Source organism: Tiliqua scincoides, chromosome 1 (assembly GCF_035046505.1).
Source record: "Tiliqua scincoides isolate rTilSci1 chromosome 1, rTilSci1.hap2, whole genome shotgun sequence".
In the NCBI taxonomy this organism is placed as follows: domain Eukaryota; kingdom Metazoa; phylum Chordata; class Lepidosauria; order Squamata; family Scincidae; genus Tiliqua; species Tiliqua scincoides.
This window is the reverse complement of record NC_089821.1, coordinates 83,909,473-83,926,529: the sequence shown is the minus strand read 5'-3', so window position 1 is coordinate 83,926,529 and position 17,057 is coordinate 83,909,473. Positions and strand designations below refer to the sequence as shown.

Here is a 17,057-nt window from a genome sequence, read left to right as displayed (position 1 = left end):
TGGAATGGAACTTCAGTGGCATAGCCCTTCTGGAGTAGCCTCCACAGAGGAAATAACCTCCCCAAACACAACTTATCTACAGGTCATAGAAAATGTCTGGATTTTGGCTCCAAACTTGCCCTCAACCTATCTATGAGATTGACCATTATGCTTGAATGTATGTGGCCAGTACAGAGTATATGCCCGTTGTTGCAAAAGCCTGTTCACTGTGTGTTTTGTTGAAATTGTAAGAGCTGAGAGTGCTGAGTAGTGTATAAGTGGAATTACTACTTTGGAAACTTCTGTACTCATGGTATTTGCTATATGAGTCTGTGAGCTGGTGAGTTTGGAAGCCTCTTTGAAGAGGCTCTGGATGTGCACGTTGTGAGTGGTGGCAAAACGTACACTCCCACTTGTGTCCCCCCAAGTTTCCATTGCAGGATGTGAGCCGCCCACTAACAGCATTATGCGCCTTGTCAGTTGTCAAATTTTAGTACCTTATCAGTGTGTCCTGAGACAAAAAAGGTTGAAAATCACTGCATGCTGCCAAGGTAGAGCAATGAACTCTTGACTTGCTCTGGAAACCAGGGCCTTAATTAGCATTCCACCTCTGAGTATATTTGGTCATAGTATTGATGAGGGAAGTGTTGAGAGTTGGTGACTGTTCTTTTGTGTTGCTAATGACTTGGCTTCAAGTCAGGAAGCTCCCCAAATGTGGCTTTTGTTTACAGCAACAAATTTGCTGTGACTGCAGAACAGTCTTGAAAATTGTCCCAAAATAAATGAAAGAAAGGCAAAGCTTCAATTAAGCCACCCTGGTGGTGGTGGTGATTAATTTGACGAGCCAAAGTGTTGATCTTCTTTGAGACCTGTGGGACCTGAGGCCTCTTGCCTTCAGTCTAGTTTAAATGCCTTGAGACTGGTCTGGATCATGTACTCCTGGCCTCTACTCAGGATCACATATCCATGAAAACAAATGTATCGTGCATCCATATACAGGAAAATGTGTCAGGCAACAGAGGGTCTTAGGATATAACATTAAAAAGGTCTGGAAAATGATTTCCACAATCAATTTAGCAAGGCTAAACAATTCGGACACACTGGACTCATTTTCCTGTAATATGGATATTATGGTGACTCATTTCCACGACATTCTTATTTGTGCAGTTACTGAAAATTTCATCTGTAATGTTTCAAAAAAGTGTCATAGGAATATGGGGTGCTTTTCAGAACTGTTGCACTAGTTCATGCTTATTGGCATTGCCTTTCAACTGTGTATTTAGGCAGTATAATAGGTAAATCTTGTAACACTCTGAGACTTATCTAGTCAGAGTGAGTGTCAAGAAGTTAAAAGGCATTGGTATGATAGATTTTCTTAACTGGATCCTCTTCACCTTTGCAAAACTAAAATGCCATGTGCATTTAGAATATGAGAGCAAAGAAACTGAGAAGCAAACTCTGAGAAACTGAGAGAAACTGAGAGCGAAGTCCAGCTGAAATGTCTGCGTGACTTCCTCTTTGCCGACGATGCAGCTGTCACCGCCCACTCTGCCAAAGATCTCCAGCAGTTCATGAACTGTTTTAGCAAGGCCTACCAAGACTTTGGACTGACAATCAGCCTGAAGAAAACACAGGTCATGGTTCAGGATGTGGACTCACCTCCCTGCATTACAATCTCTGCACCTGAACTAGAGGTTGTCCATGACTTTGTGTACCTTGGCTCAACGATCTCTGACACTCTTTCTCTCGATACTGAGCTAAACAGACACATCGGTAGAGCAGCTACCACGTTTTCCAGACTCACAAAGAGAGTCTGGTCCAACAAGAAGCTGACGGAACATACCAAGATCCAGTCTACAGAGCTTGCGTCTTGAGTACACTTCTGTACTGCAGCGAGTCATGGACTCTTTGCACACAACAGGAGAAGAAGCTGAATGCTTTCCACATGCGCTGCCTCTGACACATCCTTGGTATCACCTGGCAGGATAACGTTCCAAACAATACAGTCCTGGAATGAGCTGGAATCCCCAGCATGTATGCACTGCTGAAACAGAGATGCCTGCATTGGCTCGGTCATGTCGTGAGAGTGGGCGATGGCCGGATCCCAAATGATCTCCTCTATGGAGAACTTGTGCAGGGAAAGCACCCTACAGGTAGACCACAGCTATGCTACAATTATATCTGCAAGAGGGATCTGAAGGTCTTAGGAATGGACCTCAACAGATGGGAAACCTTGGCCTCTGAGCGTCCCCCTTGGAGACAGGCTGTGCAGCATGACCTCTCCCAGTTTGAAGAGGCACTTGCCCAACAGACTGAGGCAAAGAGATAGACCCACAGCCAGGGAGACAGACCAGCCATGGACTGCATTTGCTCTCAGTGTCGGGCCACTCCTGAATTGGCCTCTTCAGCCACAATTAGACGCTGTTCCAGAACCACTTATCAGAGCACGATACCATAGTCTCCCGAGACTGAAGGATGCCAATTATTTAGAATATGAACATAACTTTCTTTTTCATATTTTGCTGGGCTATATGTGATACAATATATCAGTTTTAGCAGCCCCAAGAGAAATTTGATTACACTGAAAAATATAAAATGAAGGGCATTGCTAAAACCAGGACAATGTGTCATCTGATAGAGCTCAGTGTGAAAGATATGTGTATTTTTTCATAGTTGACTCTTTTACCAATAATAGATTATTTCAGTGTGTTTTGACTGAAGCTATCTATCTTATGGATACTATTCCATTTCTCCTTGTCTAGGGATTATTTATATATTTACAACATTGTTCACAGCTCTGCCAGGCAAACAGGCTTATGAAGGTCTTCTTGAAACTTATGACAGCCATGATGGTATTTAGTTCTCTTTTTACACTGCTGTAAAAACAGCAAGTCAAAGTTGGAGAAGAGTTTGCAAAGGCTTCGGCTTACGACATCAGTGAGGAAGAAGTGACAATGTTGCTTTAACATAACAAACCTGTGGCTTTGTGCAGTGAATTACCTGCACCCTCCTTTGTTTCAGTGCTGCTGAGGGCTACCCTTGTGACATCCCACCATCTCCTGGGAAAATGTTTCCTTGTAGCTGGTGAATGAATCCTCTCAGGACTCAAACACTTCCCATGGAGAGACTTGTGTGCTTGTTTCACAAGACAGACAGCCCTCTTCTGAGGGAACTATCTTTCTAATCTTGCTCTGTTCTGCTCAGAAAGATATTCCTATGAGTGGGAAAGGGGAACTTGAACCCTGGGTACAAGAGCTATTAGTAATTCTTTACTTGTACCCCTTTGCTACTGTAACTTCTGTAGAAGGTAGAAAGTGCTGTGGCAGCCTTCTGCCGTGGGGGGTGTGTGTGTGTGTGTGTCTAAGGGTGCGATCCTATCTTGCGCTGGAACAGGCAAGCCAGGAGGCTTGCACTGTATCCAGCACAGGATAGGTGACCAAAGTGGCTCAGCTAGAGGTAAGGGGAAACATTTCCCCTTACCTCCAGATAAGCCACCCTGGCCTCTATGGGTCTCCTTGGACCTGCGCCACCTCCTGAGGTGGCACAAGTCCAAGGAGAGCGGAGTGCTTGAAGCTGCTCCAGAAAGCTTCAAAGCAGGTGGAAAGCAGTGGAAAGCAGGTTTTTCTACTTTGTTTTAAATTAACCCTATACTTAACCCAAGTTAAACTTAATCTAAGTTAGAACATAGCCTAAACAGTTCAGTAAATTGGGACACAGGATCTAGAAAGCAATAAATAATTAAACAAACTCAAATAAAAACTAGCTTGAGGTTACAAAACAGTCCAGCCTAAGAGAACAGAACTAGGAGGGAAAGAACCTAATAAAGGCCAATTCCCAACCACCCAGGCATAGTCCATTTTAGAATTTCAGCGTCACCACCTTAGGAGGTGATAAGAGCCCCATTAGGCTAATCCAAGCACTCCATTCAGGAACCTGCAGAGTAGGTTACGCCCATCAGCAGCCTTTTGTCTTCCTGAGCTTTTGTAAACTCACCTAGGAAGACCAGCCCCCCTTTCAATCAGGAAGGGAGAAGGGGCCAGCCAGGAGTATAAAGCTAGGCCTGCCATCGCGTGAGGCTCTCTCCAGACGCGTGTGGCCTCTGGGAACCCTAAGTGCCACTGGGACCCCAAGTGCCAGGTAAACTGAGAGTTTAGCATCTGGGCGAGTTCAGTAGCAGGGCGAGGAGGCCAGGGCCCCATACACTGCCCTTCCTCTTCCCTTGAGAAGAGGGCTGCTAACCAGTGTAGGGTTTTTAAAAGTACCCCTAAATAAAACAACAACAACAACAAAAAAGCTATGTAGTCAGACAGCCAGCAGCGGGGTGGGGGCTATCCAGTGTTCTGCATTGAGTGCCACATGTATGATTATATGCCTCTGGGGCATAAGTCATGGGTGTGTCCTCGGTGCAAGGAGCTCCAGGGTCTCAGGGAACGCGACCGCTCCCTTGAAGCCTTGGTGGCCGACCTGGAGAAGTGCAGGCAGGCAGAGGAGGACCGTGGGGAGACTTCCAGGGACGATCAGGCTTCGTCCCAACCTCAGGCATGCAGCTTCTCTGCTGCCCGGGTGGGAAGTCTCGGGACTGGAGGACGTCATCCTGGAGAGGAGGGAAACAATCCCCTAGGGGGGACCCCTTCTCCAGGGGATGGGCCCGTATCCGAACGCACTCAGAATACTCCTCGGCGGGAGGGGGGTCGGGGGCTTCTTGTAGTGGGGGATTCGATTATTAGAAACATAGAGAGGGGGGTTTGTGACGGATGTGAGGACCGCATGGTGACTTGCCTGCCTGGTGCGAAGATTGCGGACATCACTTCTTGTCTAGACAGGCTAGTAGACAGTGCTGGGGGAGAAGTAGCGGCTGTGGTGCATGTCGGCACCAACGACATGGGCAAGTGTAGCTGGGAGGTCCTGGAGGCCAAATTTAGGCTTTTAGGCAGGAAGCTGCAAGCCAGGACCTCAAAGGTAGCGTTCTCTGAAGTGCTACCTGTTTCACGCGCAGGGCCAGCTAGGCAGGCGGAGATCAGGGGTCTCAATGCGTGGATGAGACGGTGGTGTAGGGAGGAGGGGTTTAGATTCGTTAGGCACTGGGGAACATTTTGGGACAAGCGGGGCCTATACAAGAGGGACGGGCTCCACTTGAACGAGAATGGAACCAGACTGCTGGTGCATAACATTAAAAAGGTGGCAGAGCAGCTTTTAAACTGATCCCTGGGGGAAGGCCGACAGGAGCCGAGGGGCATCTGGTTCGGGACTCCTCATCCCTATGGGATGAGGATGGGGAGGTTAGAGAACAACAAGACAAAGGCAGAGTAGGAGAAGAAATTGGGAAAGGTAGTGTGATGGGATGTGATAGACGGTTTGGCACAATGAGAGGATGCGGGGACAAAGGAGCGAATAAGCAGCCCATCCTAGGGCATTCCGTGTACAAATGCTTTTATGCGAATGCCCGAAGTCTACGAGCAAAGGTGGGAGAACTGGAATGTCTGGTGACAAGGTAAAACATTGACATAGTGGGCATAATGGAAACCTGGTGGAATGCGGAGAATCAGTGGGATACCGCACTGGGGGCTGGGGATAAGAATAGGCCCTCAGTTTGGCTGTACTTGTCGTAAGAGACGACTAAACAGCCACCGGATAGATGGGACTCGTTAGCCTGGGAAGGCAGCTCATCTGAGAGAAGAAAAACTCTGATCCCAAACCTCCACTGCCTTGTGGCTATATCCAGTTATGGAAAAGGCTTCAGGAGTCAGCCTCGAGGCAAAATCTGGAGCTGGAGTCCCTGAGGCAGTTCATGGCTGAACACAGTCACGTTCTGGCAACTCCTACGACGCCGCTGGAACCAACCGTATTGGCCTCTGCCTTTCCATTGGACCATTTCAGTGACGTGGAGAGGGGGGATTTGCTGCATGGGAAATAGTCTATCCTCCATATCTACTTTACCCAGGCTTCGTGCACTGGAGAGGACACTCTGTTCCAGAACCACCATTCAGAGCGCGATACCATAGTCTTCCGAGACTGAAGGATGCCAACAACAAGTGGGATACCGCAATCCCGGGCTATAAACTCTACAGGAGGGACAGGCAGGGGCGTGTTGGAGGTGGGGTGGCCATTTATGTTAAGGAAGGGATAGAATCCAGCAAAGTAGAGATTGAAGGTGGGTCTGACTCCACCGTAGAATCTCTGTGGGTTAAATTACCAGCCTTGTGCAGAGATGTAATACTGGGGGCGTGCTATCATCCTCCAGACCAGAAATCGGATGGGGACCTTGAAATGAGGAAACAGATCAGGGAGGTGACAAGGAGGGACAGGGTTGTAATCATGGGGGACTTCAATTATCCTCACATTGACTGGGTCAATTTGTGTTCTGGTCACGATAAGGAAACCGGATTTCTTGACGTGCTAAATGACTGTGGCTTAGAGCAGCTAGTCACGGAGCCCACCAGAGGACAGGTGACTCTGGATTTAATATTGTGCGGTATGCAGGACCTGGTTAGAGATGTAAACGTTACTGAGCCATTGGGGAACAGTGATCATGCTGCGATCCGTTTTGACATGCACGTTGGGGGAAGAATACCAGGCAAATCTCTCACAAAAACCCTTGACTTCCGACGGGCAGACTTCCCCCAAATGAGGCTGGTTAGAAGGAGGTTGAAAGGGAGGGTAAAAAGAGTCCAATCTCTCCAGAGTGCATGGAGGCTGCTTAAAACAACAGTAATAGAGGCCCAGCAGAGTTGTATACCGCAAAGAAAGTAGGGTTCCACTAAATCCAGGAGGGTGCCCACATGGCTAACCAGCCAAGTTAGAGAGGCTGTGAAGGGCAAGGAAGCTTCCTTCCATAAATGGAAGTCTTGCCCTAATGAGGAGAATAAAAAGGAACATAAGCTGTGGCAAAAGAAATGTAAGAAGGTGATACGGGAGGCCAAGCAAGACTATGAGGAACGCATGGCTAGCAACATTAAGGGGAATAATAAAAGCTTCTTCAAATATGTTAGAAGCAGGAAACCCCCCAGAGAAGCGATTGGCCCTCTGGATGGTGAGGGAGGGAAAGGGGAGATAAAAGGAGACTTAGAGATGGCAGAGAAATTAAATGAGTTCTTTGCATCTGTCTTCACGGCAGAAGACCTCGGGCAGATACCGCTGCCCGAACGGCCCTTCCTGACCGAGAAGTTAAGTCAGATAGAGGTTAAAAGAGAAGATGTTTCAGACCTCATTGATAAATTAAAGATCAATAAGTCACCAGGCCCTGATGGCATCCACCCAAGGGTTATTAAGGAATTGAAGAATGAAGTTGCAGGTCTCTTGACTAAGGTATGCAACTTGTCCCTCAAAATGGCCACGGTGCCAGAAGATTGGAGGATAGCAAATGTCACAACTATTTTTAAAAAGGGAAAGAGGGGGGACCCAGGAAACTATAGGCCGGTCAGCCTAACATCCATACCGGGTAAGATGGTGGAATGCCTCATCAAAGATAGGATCTCAAAACACATAGACGAACAGGCCTTGCTGAGGGAGAGTCAGCATGGCTTCTGTAAGGGTAAGTCTTGCCTCACGAACCTTATAGAATTCTTTGAAAAGGTCAACAGGCATGTGGATGCGGGAGAACCCGTGGACATTATATATCTGGACTTTCAGAAGGCGTTTGACACGGTCCCTCACCAAAGGCTACTGAAAAAACTCCACAGTCAGGGAATTAGAGGACAGGTCCTCTCGTGGATTGAGAACTGGTTGGAGGCCAGGAAGCAGAGAGTGGGTGTCAATGTCAGAGAGTGGGGGCAATTTTCACAATGGAAAGAGGTGAAAAGCGGTGTGCCCCAAGGATCTGTCCTGGGACCGGTGCTTTTCAACCTCTTCATAAATGACCTGGAGACAGGGTTGAGCAGTGAAGTGGCTAAGTTTGCAGACAACACCAAACTTTTCCGAGTGGTGAAGACCAGAAGTGATTGTGAGGAGCTCCAGAAGGATCTCTCCAGACTGGCAGAATGGGCAGCAAAATGGCAGATGCGCTTCAATGTCAGTAAGTGTAAAGTCATGCACATTGGGGCAAAAAATCAAAACTTTAGATATAGGCTGATGGGTTCTGAGCTGTCTGTGACAGATCAGGAGAGAGATCTTGGGGTGGTGGTGGACAGGTCGATGAAAGTGTCGACCCAATGTGCGGCGGCAGTGAAGAAGGCCAATTCTATGCTTGGGATCATTAGGAAGGGTATTGAGAACAAAACGGCTAGTATTATAATGCCGTTTGACAAATCTATGGTAAGGCCACAGCTGGAGTATTGTGTCCAGTTCTGGTCGCCGCATCTCAAAAAAGACTAAGATGATTACGGGGCTGGGGCACCTTCCTTATGAGGAAAGGCTACGGTGTTTGGACCTCTTCAGCCTAGAAAAGAGATGCCTGAGGGGGGACATGACTGAGACATACAAAATTATGCAGGGGATGGACAGAGTGGATAGGGAGATGCTCTTTACACTCTCACATAATACCAGAACCAGGGGACATCCACTAAAATTGAGTGTTGGGCGGGTTAGGACAGACAAAAGAAAATATTTCTTTACTCAGCGTGTGGTCGGTCTGTGGAACTCCTTGCCACAGGATGTGGTGCTGGCGTCTAGCCTAGATACCTTTAAAAGGGGATTGGACAAGTTTCTGGAGGAAAAATCCATTATGGGGTACAAGCCATGATGTGTATGCGCAACCTCCTGATTTTAGAAATGGGTTATGTCAGAATGCCAGATGCAAGGGAGGGCACCAGGATGAGGTCTCTTGTTATCTGGTGTGCTCCCTGGGGCATTTGGTGGGCCGCTGTGAGATACAGGAAGCTGGACTAGATGGGCCTATGGCCTGATCCAGTGGGGCTGTTCTTATGTTCTTATGCTCCAAACTCCCTGGGAATGGGGGGTTGGAATCTGGCACAACTGCTGGATCCCAGCCTGCCTTCCACTCTGCCCCTGCTCCCCTCTGGAGCCGCCCACCACCCACTCTCCCCCTGCCCCGGAACCTTCAACCTGCCCCTGCCTTCAACCTGCCTCCTCCCTGCCCACCCCAGAGCCTTACATCAGCCCAGCTGGGCCAACACACAGCTCACCCCATGAGCCGCCATGGAGGCAGGATTCAGCCTCCGTATGCCAGTGCACCTCTGTGCGCTGGCGCAGCTTGTTCACGAGGAGGCGCAAACATCCTTTATGGCACGTTTGCGACCTTCCATGCGCTGGTGCAAGGGACTTGTGCCAGCCTAACGTGCAGTTAGGATTGAGCTGTAAGTGTATATGTGCGCATATGTGTGTACAGTGTCTTTGGGACATCTCCTCATGGTTGGGGGTGGTTCCTGCTCTTGTGTTGCTCATTCCTGTTGGCTGGAAGGGTTTGTCTCCCCAGCATTGACCACTTAGTGGACTTGCACCTATCCTTATCCTCTGCTCAGTTGACCCTGGTGATGCTTCTTTGGCTACCAGCCTTGAGACTGATTGAATGTGGTTATTGGCTTCTTAGATATTACAGCAATGACACACCAATGTCACAGCTGATGTCATGAGGACTTGTTGATTAAACGCCATCATGGCAATGAGGTGCTGATGTAAGGATGCTACTCCATGGATAATGAGTTATGTCTCTGTTTCCATGGACACAACAATTCTTACTGGGAAGGATTGAGTCAGTGTTGCTATGCTAGGACAATCTTGGTGTTTTTCAACCTTGTTGTGCCAGCTTTGGTATGACACTGCTGGATCAGCTAAGGATAACACGAATTGCATCCGCATCCACGAGTGATTGTTACGGCACCTGAATAGGATCAGACCTGAAATGTGTTACATTTTTAAGATTGAAAATAAACTTGTTGGTCTAATGTTGCTGCCATCATGCTTAGTGGAGTTGCTTATTTGTGACATAATTGAGGTCTCACAATCCAAAGTCACAATCCAAATTCATTAGTTTAGTTCCAATTTCGTGCCGTCAAGATCTCTCAGGGCCCAATCCTATGGACTTCTAGCACCAACGCTGAGCTCCAGCACTGGCACTGGGTAATGCAAATGTGCCGTAAGGCATGTCCAGGACACCCAGAGAGGAGAGAATGCTGGCGCCAGCACCAGTTGGCGCTGTGCCCAGCACTGCTTGGATGCCACCCGGAGCAAGGGAAGAGCTCTGGGTAGCAGAAAGGACTTTTGAGGTGGGGAAGGCATTCTGGGGTGGGAGGAGGGCAGAGTGGGGGGAGGAACTGGAGTGGGAAGGGAGTGGCACTGGCAGAACTGTATCCTATCCTCTGTCTCAGACTGAAAAGCTTGACATGGAGATTCTCAAGTCTGTGCCGGCAAAATAGCCAGCCCCACTTGAGAAGCCCCATTGTGGGGCTTGGGGCTTCCCTTGAGAAGACCTCCAGTGGCCTCAGTGGTGCAACTGGATACAGTGGTAGCCATTCTGGTGCCACTATACCTGGCGGCAGCTCCCTCCCAAATCACACAGTGTCTTTGATTCTGACTGAGCCCTCTTCCCTATCCCCAAACAAGATGGCTTCAACTCTAGGTTTGCTCCCTGAATTGCTGGGTCTGTCTCCCTTTCTCTTCGTCAGTCTCCTTGAAGGCTTTCCCCTCTTTTCTTAGTTTGTGTGCTATCTCCTTGTCTTCCCTCTTCTTTTTTTCCTGGCCCTGATGTCCCCCTTCTCTCATCTCTGCCTCTCCCTTATTTCTTTTGTCCTCCTCATAACTCACCCCAGCCTTCTGCTCTCACCTTCCAGCGGCTGCCATCATGAGACTCTAGGTTCTTGCGAGATCCTCTGAGACTTCGTTGTGCCTGATCTCATGAAATCTCAGCACACCACAAAGACACTGTTGCAGGGTTGCATGGACCACTGCAGTGATGTTGTGGTATATCTGAATTAACATGAACAAACCTATAGTTATGTGATATTTAGTTCCTGTTCTTTTATTACCTGACAAGCATAATCTCACCTTCTGCATGTTTCAAATATAGACATGACCTATGCTGGTAATGTCTGGAGTATGGAAACCATACAGAAGGGGATATGTAGTATGATTATATCCACCTGTTTTTCTATTATTTTGTATTATTCTTTCATATTCATATAAGTTCACTTAGGGAGCATGCCAATATGCATCAGTGGACAATAATATGAATTATGGACACTGCTCTTTCTGAAACATAGCTCTCAAAACTCTTGACCCCTGCTACCAAGATACCAGCCTCCTCAGGTCATATATACTGGGGAAGAAGTTAAGATTGCAGAGTGCTAATGTACTGATATAATACTGTTCCTGTCAGATATCAAGGACAAATAATGCACACATTGATTAGTCTGAGGGTCAGGAAAATGAGCAGATAAGGAACACACAAAGGACCACATTCCTAAATAACTGTTTCTGCTGCACAAAGAATCACATCCCTAAATAACTGATTAATCGGTCATGATTCTAGGAACACAATAGATAGTTCTGCTGCCCATTCCTCAACCAGCATATATACATTCCCCCAGACTTCCATAAATATTGAGAGCCTACCCAATTGATTTTGTGATCCAAAAGTGAGGCAAAGACTCCTCTCCCCATGTCCTAGTATCATTCTTGGATCTCGAAAAAGCTGCTTCAAATCAAGCACCAAGACTGGGCAAGCAGTCTTCAGGAAGGTAGCTATAAATGCACTTTCAATTCTTTCTCTTTCCTCTCAACCACCCCCCCCCCTCTCTCTTTCCCACCCCCTTAAGATAACAGTTTGGACCAAAAGAGGAAGGCTCCCTTGAGTTCCTTCATCCATTTTTCTTAGTCTTTCCTGAAGCACCACATGGACATTGCAAGCATGCATCCACCACAAGCCAGGCACACATACACATTTGTTATGGCCAGCTGCATGGCAGGTCTGCAGTGTTTCCAGACACCTGGTGATGTCATTCATCACCACCAGACTTCTCGGAATGCAGAGCTCGACTGGGTTTTCTGCTGTGTAGCATGTGGTTGCACAGCTTAAGAGAAACAACAGCTGATAGATATTTTTTTTACTGCAGTGGTGCTCAAACTTTTTAGTACCAGGTTCCACTTCTCTGAATGACAGTCTGTTGGGACCCACTGGAAATGACATCATTAACCTGGAAGTTATGCCATGGCCAGAAATGACATTATCAAGCAGGAAATTTTTTAACACCCTCATACAATCAAATTAATCAATTGTGGGCACAATCCTAACCAGGTCTACTCAGAAGTAAGTCCGATTTTGTTCAATGGGGCTTACTCTCAGGAAAGTGTGGTTAGGATTGCAGCCTAAGTAAACTAAAAGTTTGCAATAAGTATAAGTTTAAACATTTATTTAAAATAAAGAACCCTCCTAACCCTCCCAAGCATTTGCTGATCTTTAAAAAAAAAAAAAAAATTCTCCAAGCATCCTAAAGGCTGCAGTCCTATCCACAGTTACCCAGGACTATCACTGTAAAAGCATGTACATAGTAGCCTGTTAAAAGGACAGGTCTGTAACATTTCCTCTAATGCAGTCACATAATATGGTAGTATCAAGCCTAATATATTAAAAATAAAATATACATTGAAATGAATGGGAACCCACCTGAAATTGGCTTGTGGCACACCTAGTGGGCCCTGACCCACAGTTTGAGAAACACTGTCTTACTTGAATTGTTACTGAATCATTGGTGAAAGGGTATTTTTTTGGTGTACGTTATTTTTGATGCCTGTTCTTTTACAGTAAACATTTTATCTTTTTGATTGGAGGCTCTCTCTCTCTCTGTCTCTCTCTCTCTCTCTCTCTCTCTCTCTCTCTCTCTCTTTGTCCCAATCAGTTCTTTGAAAGAGTGTGTTCCTTGCCTCTTCATGGAGCTAATCTGCAGTCAGTTAGATTCCTCTATCAAGAGGAGCTGTTTCATGTTGGCCTTCACTACTTTCTTCTTGGAGGGGGCAGAACTTGCCATCCTATGTTCTTCTTAAGAACACGTTCCCCCCTGATTTAGGATGTGATTCTAAATCGGGGGGACGGGACTACTTAGTGTCAAAAAATATTCAGTCAACCACACATATCATTTTGAACAATGGGACATCCTGAATAATAAGTACAGGTTGTCTTCTGACTGTGTGTCTAACTCCAGGTTTCAGAAGATATCCATAATTATGATCTCTTCTTTCTTGTGTTACAGGTTTTTCATTATTCTTATACGGCTTCATATGTGATATATAACATACATACAAGGTAAGATAAAGTTATACAGTGTCTGTTCTGTACCATATAATGGTGCAAATGTGTTCAAGTAAAATGTTTACATTTTTTCAAGGGAAGTTTGGGAGTTAAACCCTCCAGAAGTAGAGGACTCAGTTTTACAGTATGCGGCGTGGGGTGTACAAGGCCAGCAATTGGTAAGAACAGTAATTTCAATTTCACCTGCTGTGAGTTCTAAGCAAACTGATAAGACAGGAATAAAATCCAAATGAAATACATTCTTTATTGTAGATGTCATAGCATTTGCAAATTTGTGGAATTCCTTTGTGATTAAAAAATAAATATGAACATAAGTTCTAACAAGCAATAAGAAGCATAGAGCCTATCTTCAAGCCTATGGGCAGCAATGGAAAAAAAGTGTTAATACTCTCAGTTGCCTGTTTGCAGCAGTGGAATAGGGCTGTATAAAGCTTAACCCATTTCTGCCCAGCCCACAGGTATACACATTTGATCCCTGTTGAGTATATGCAACGTTGGGCAGAAACAGCTTAAAAGATAAGACACATGAAATTTGTATAAAGGTGGGTTTGATGTAAAGATTTAAGTGATGTTTAGTCTGACAAAAAGTATGGATAAATGTCAAGTATGTGACGTTGCATTTTAATGAAAACACAGTGTAATTGTTTGCTGGGATAACAGATGCAATGCTTTAATGGCTTTATATCCTATGAATGTTTATTCAGAAGTAAGTCCCACTGTGTTCAGTTCCACTGTGTTACTTCCAAGTAAGTTGCACTGTATTGCAGCCTAACATGCAACCTTATACCCAAGTAGCACCAGCATCTGTGCTGATGCAATGTCTGAGAAATGTCCATCATAACCTATGCTTGCTCAGCACAAAGGGCCAAGGGGAAAGGCTCAGTTACGGTAAAAGATCTGCAAAGAGCACCTCATGGGGCATTTAAATCCCACAGCACCACTGAAGCACCATTGACAGGCACACCTGGCTGGGAGTCTATAGCAACTGGAACAATCAAAGGGAGCACTTCATGAACCAATCATTGAATTGAATTTGAATTTACTTCATGGGGCTTGCATATGACACAGGACTTCTATTGCAGCAAAACCACCTTTTTAGCACCACATACACACCCCATGCCCTTTCTATTATTGCTAGTATCAGTTACACAGCAGCCCCCGTATAGCCATCATTCACTTCCTTAATTCTGTCCCACCCACAACTGTGTGCCTTATACGTAGATGTTTATTTTTGTGGATAAGTAATCAAAAACACAAAATACCACATTTTTCAAACACCTCTGTCCACAGGTAATGAGTAAGGAACACTGGAATCATATATTCAGTTGTGAATAAAAACACCACATTTTGCATTTTACTTCAACAAATTTTCAAAACAACAACAACAACAACAAACACCATTTCAAACACCTCTACTTATACATCATGGCAACATAAAACAGACAGCTTGTCAACAATGAGGGGCTATCTCCACACACATACTGGAGCCCAAGGAGTGAGGATGGTGCTGACTCTGAAACCTAATAGCAGAGAAGACCCTCTTTCCTCCCCTGCAGAGTTTCCACACTGAGACTAGCTGAGGATCCAGAACAGCAGTTTTCAACCACTGTGCCATGGCACATTGGTGTGTCACAAATGGTCTGCAGGTGTGCCACAGGAGTTTGGGACAGTGTAATTTATTAGTAGGGCTATTGGAGATGTGAGCCCTATGCCAGCAGTGCGGTGTGCCTTGTCAATTGTCAAAAAACCAATGGTGTGCCTTGAAAATTTTAACGCCTTTTCAGTGCGCTGTGAGATGAAAAAGTTTGTAAATCACCGATCCAGAACATGTGCAGAATGGCTGCTGTGGACGGCTCAGCGTAACTATATAAGGCCAGGCTCCACCTCCACTGCATGCAGCCCTCAATGGGATTGCATACTGAGGTCTCATGTAATGTGGAGGCCTTGCAGAGGTGATCCCCGCACAAGTAACAGCAGGGATCGAGATTCTCAGGGCAATATTTAATTCCTTTGTATGGCAGCTCTGTAAAACTTCATAACCTTTGTCAGACTGAAGAAGGAATTATTGGCTCCTCCTCTTTCTGCCCTTCTGCTGAAAAGACGCATGCAAATTCCAGTTAAGATTTATCTCATCCCTGCTGCTCCTCTCTGATTTCTTGAGAGCACATTCATTCTCTCCTAAATGTTAGGCATTTGTTTCTTTTCAGCTTGTAATGTGACAAATAGGCTGAATTCTGTTATTATTTTATTACATTTTTATAATCCATCCTTGTGGTTCTTGTTGGGGACAAAAGGCAGGTAGGGATACCTAAATATACACAATCTTATGAATGAACTTCTTGAGATAATAGGTCAAGTGTTGAAGGATGTTTCCTATTTGCCATACTACATACCGCCTTTTGAAAAATGTAATTGTCATACAATGTAATGCAGTTGTGTTTGGGAGGAGATTGAGTTATGTGTTTATATCAAGATAATTAGCATTTAGTACCCTTAAATATATAGCAACTTCTCTTGGTGAAATGTTACTTGAAATTTAAAGACGGGGGAACAAAAATCTGTCAGTGAGCCAAGTGGGAGCTTAATTAATGATAATGAAGGCCTCTTATAAGTAAGTATATTAGAGGTGCTATTTTTATTTGTGCTGTTTCAAAGCCTTTTCCTCATCTGACTCACTAAACTGCAGGATGAAACAACTCCAAGTCATGGTCAGACCTATCTGAGATTTTCTGTATACTTCCTTTTAATTCTAGCCCTAATGAGACAAATAGTAATAACATTGACAGCAAGGTAAAATGCTTCCTATTATATGTGTTGAAAACCATGTGTTGATAACTGAGGTGTAATTAGGAATTCTTTTTAATGGATGTGACTAAACAGTGTTCACCATGCAGCCTAATTGCATTTGTGTGCACTTGTCTTTGCATGTCACTTATTGGGGCAACTGTGGGATTATTTGTGATAAGTAATTCATAGTTAAATGAGGAAGTTTCACCTAATATTAACCCCTAAGGAGTTTGTATCTGCTCCTTTCAGATACATCAAAATCATCCAGGCATGAATGTGTTGTTTACTTGCTAAATGACATAAGTTTCATATTTTAATATAAGCTTTCATTTTAACAGAAAGTAACAGAATAGTTTCTATATGCCATATTTAGGCAACATATGAATAGGGGTGAAGGGAGGGTACAACGGAGTGGGGAGGGGCAAAACTGGGGCTGGAAGGCTGCAAGAGGAGGTGGATCCAGCAGTGATGGTGTGCACCGGATCTTATCCCTCTTTCCTGCAACCTCCCTGCTTCCATTCTCTCCTTGAACGTACACTAGTGAAATTGCTAGTGCCTGTCCAAGGAGATCCATTACGGAGTGGGAGGTTTACAGAGGTGTAAGGGGATCCCATTTCACCTTTGAAGCCTCCCAGTTTGCCCCCTCTGCTGGATACAGCATGCCTGTCTTTGGCACGGCAGCAACAATGGAAGTGGGGAAGGATACAATTGAGCTCTTAGTTTTTCTTTCGTCAACAGCAATTGGATTAGAGTCTCTGAAGATCAGGACCACAGCAATCTGCTCTAAACCGTTCTGATCTCTCAGGAATCTAGATATAGTTATTGACTAAAGAAAACTAAGGCCATCAGGGCAATAACACTTTGAACATCATATGCTATTTGATCTTCAATGATGAAAAAAACCACACATACTCTCTGAGGCATTTTAATTTTTGTTTTATTTATTTCAGAGCTCCTTCCTAGCATTAAAAATAGTTTTAAAAAGTTTATAAAACTATAAAAATAGCTTCCAAGGCTGAGTCCTGGGAAAAAAAAAAAAAGTCTTACAGCACAATCCTGTCCCCTCCCCAGCCCAAGTGGCATTATTTGGGCT

The 17,057-nt window shown here is 45.3% G+C and overlaps 1 protein-coding gene across 5 annotated transcripts in view; it reads left to right on the top strand.

Annotated features, from left to right (window-relative positions):
* DPP10 (dipeptidyl peptidase like 10) overlaps positions 1–17,057 on the top strand; it is a 250,981-nt gene that overhangs the window by 144,477 nt on the left and 89,447 nt on the right. For 4 of the 5 annotated variants that reach the window (XM_066632907.1, XM_066632922.1, XM_066632915.1 and 1 more), the window contains 2 exons: positions 13,119–13,171; positions 13,254–13,335. In XM_066632907.1, coding sequence (XP_066489004.1) covers positions 13,119–13,171; positions 13,254–13,335 — 135 coding nt within the window. Of the gene's footprint in view, positions 1–5,388; positions 5,397–13,070; positions 13,172–13,253; positions 13,336–17,057 lie in introns of all 5 variants that reach the window. The other variant, XM_066632898.1, reaches the window with a different exon arrangement.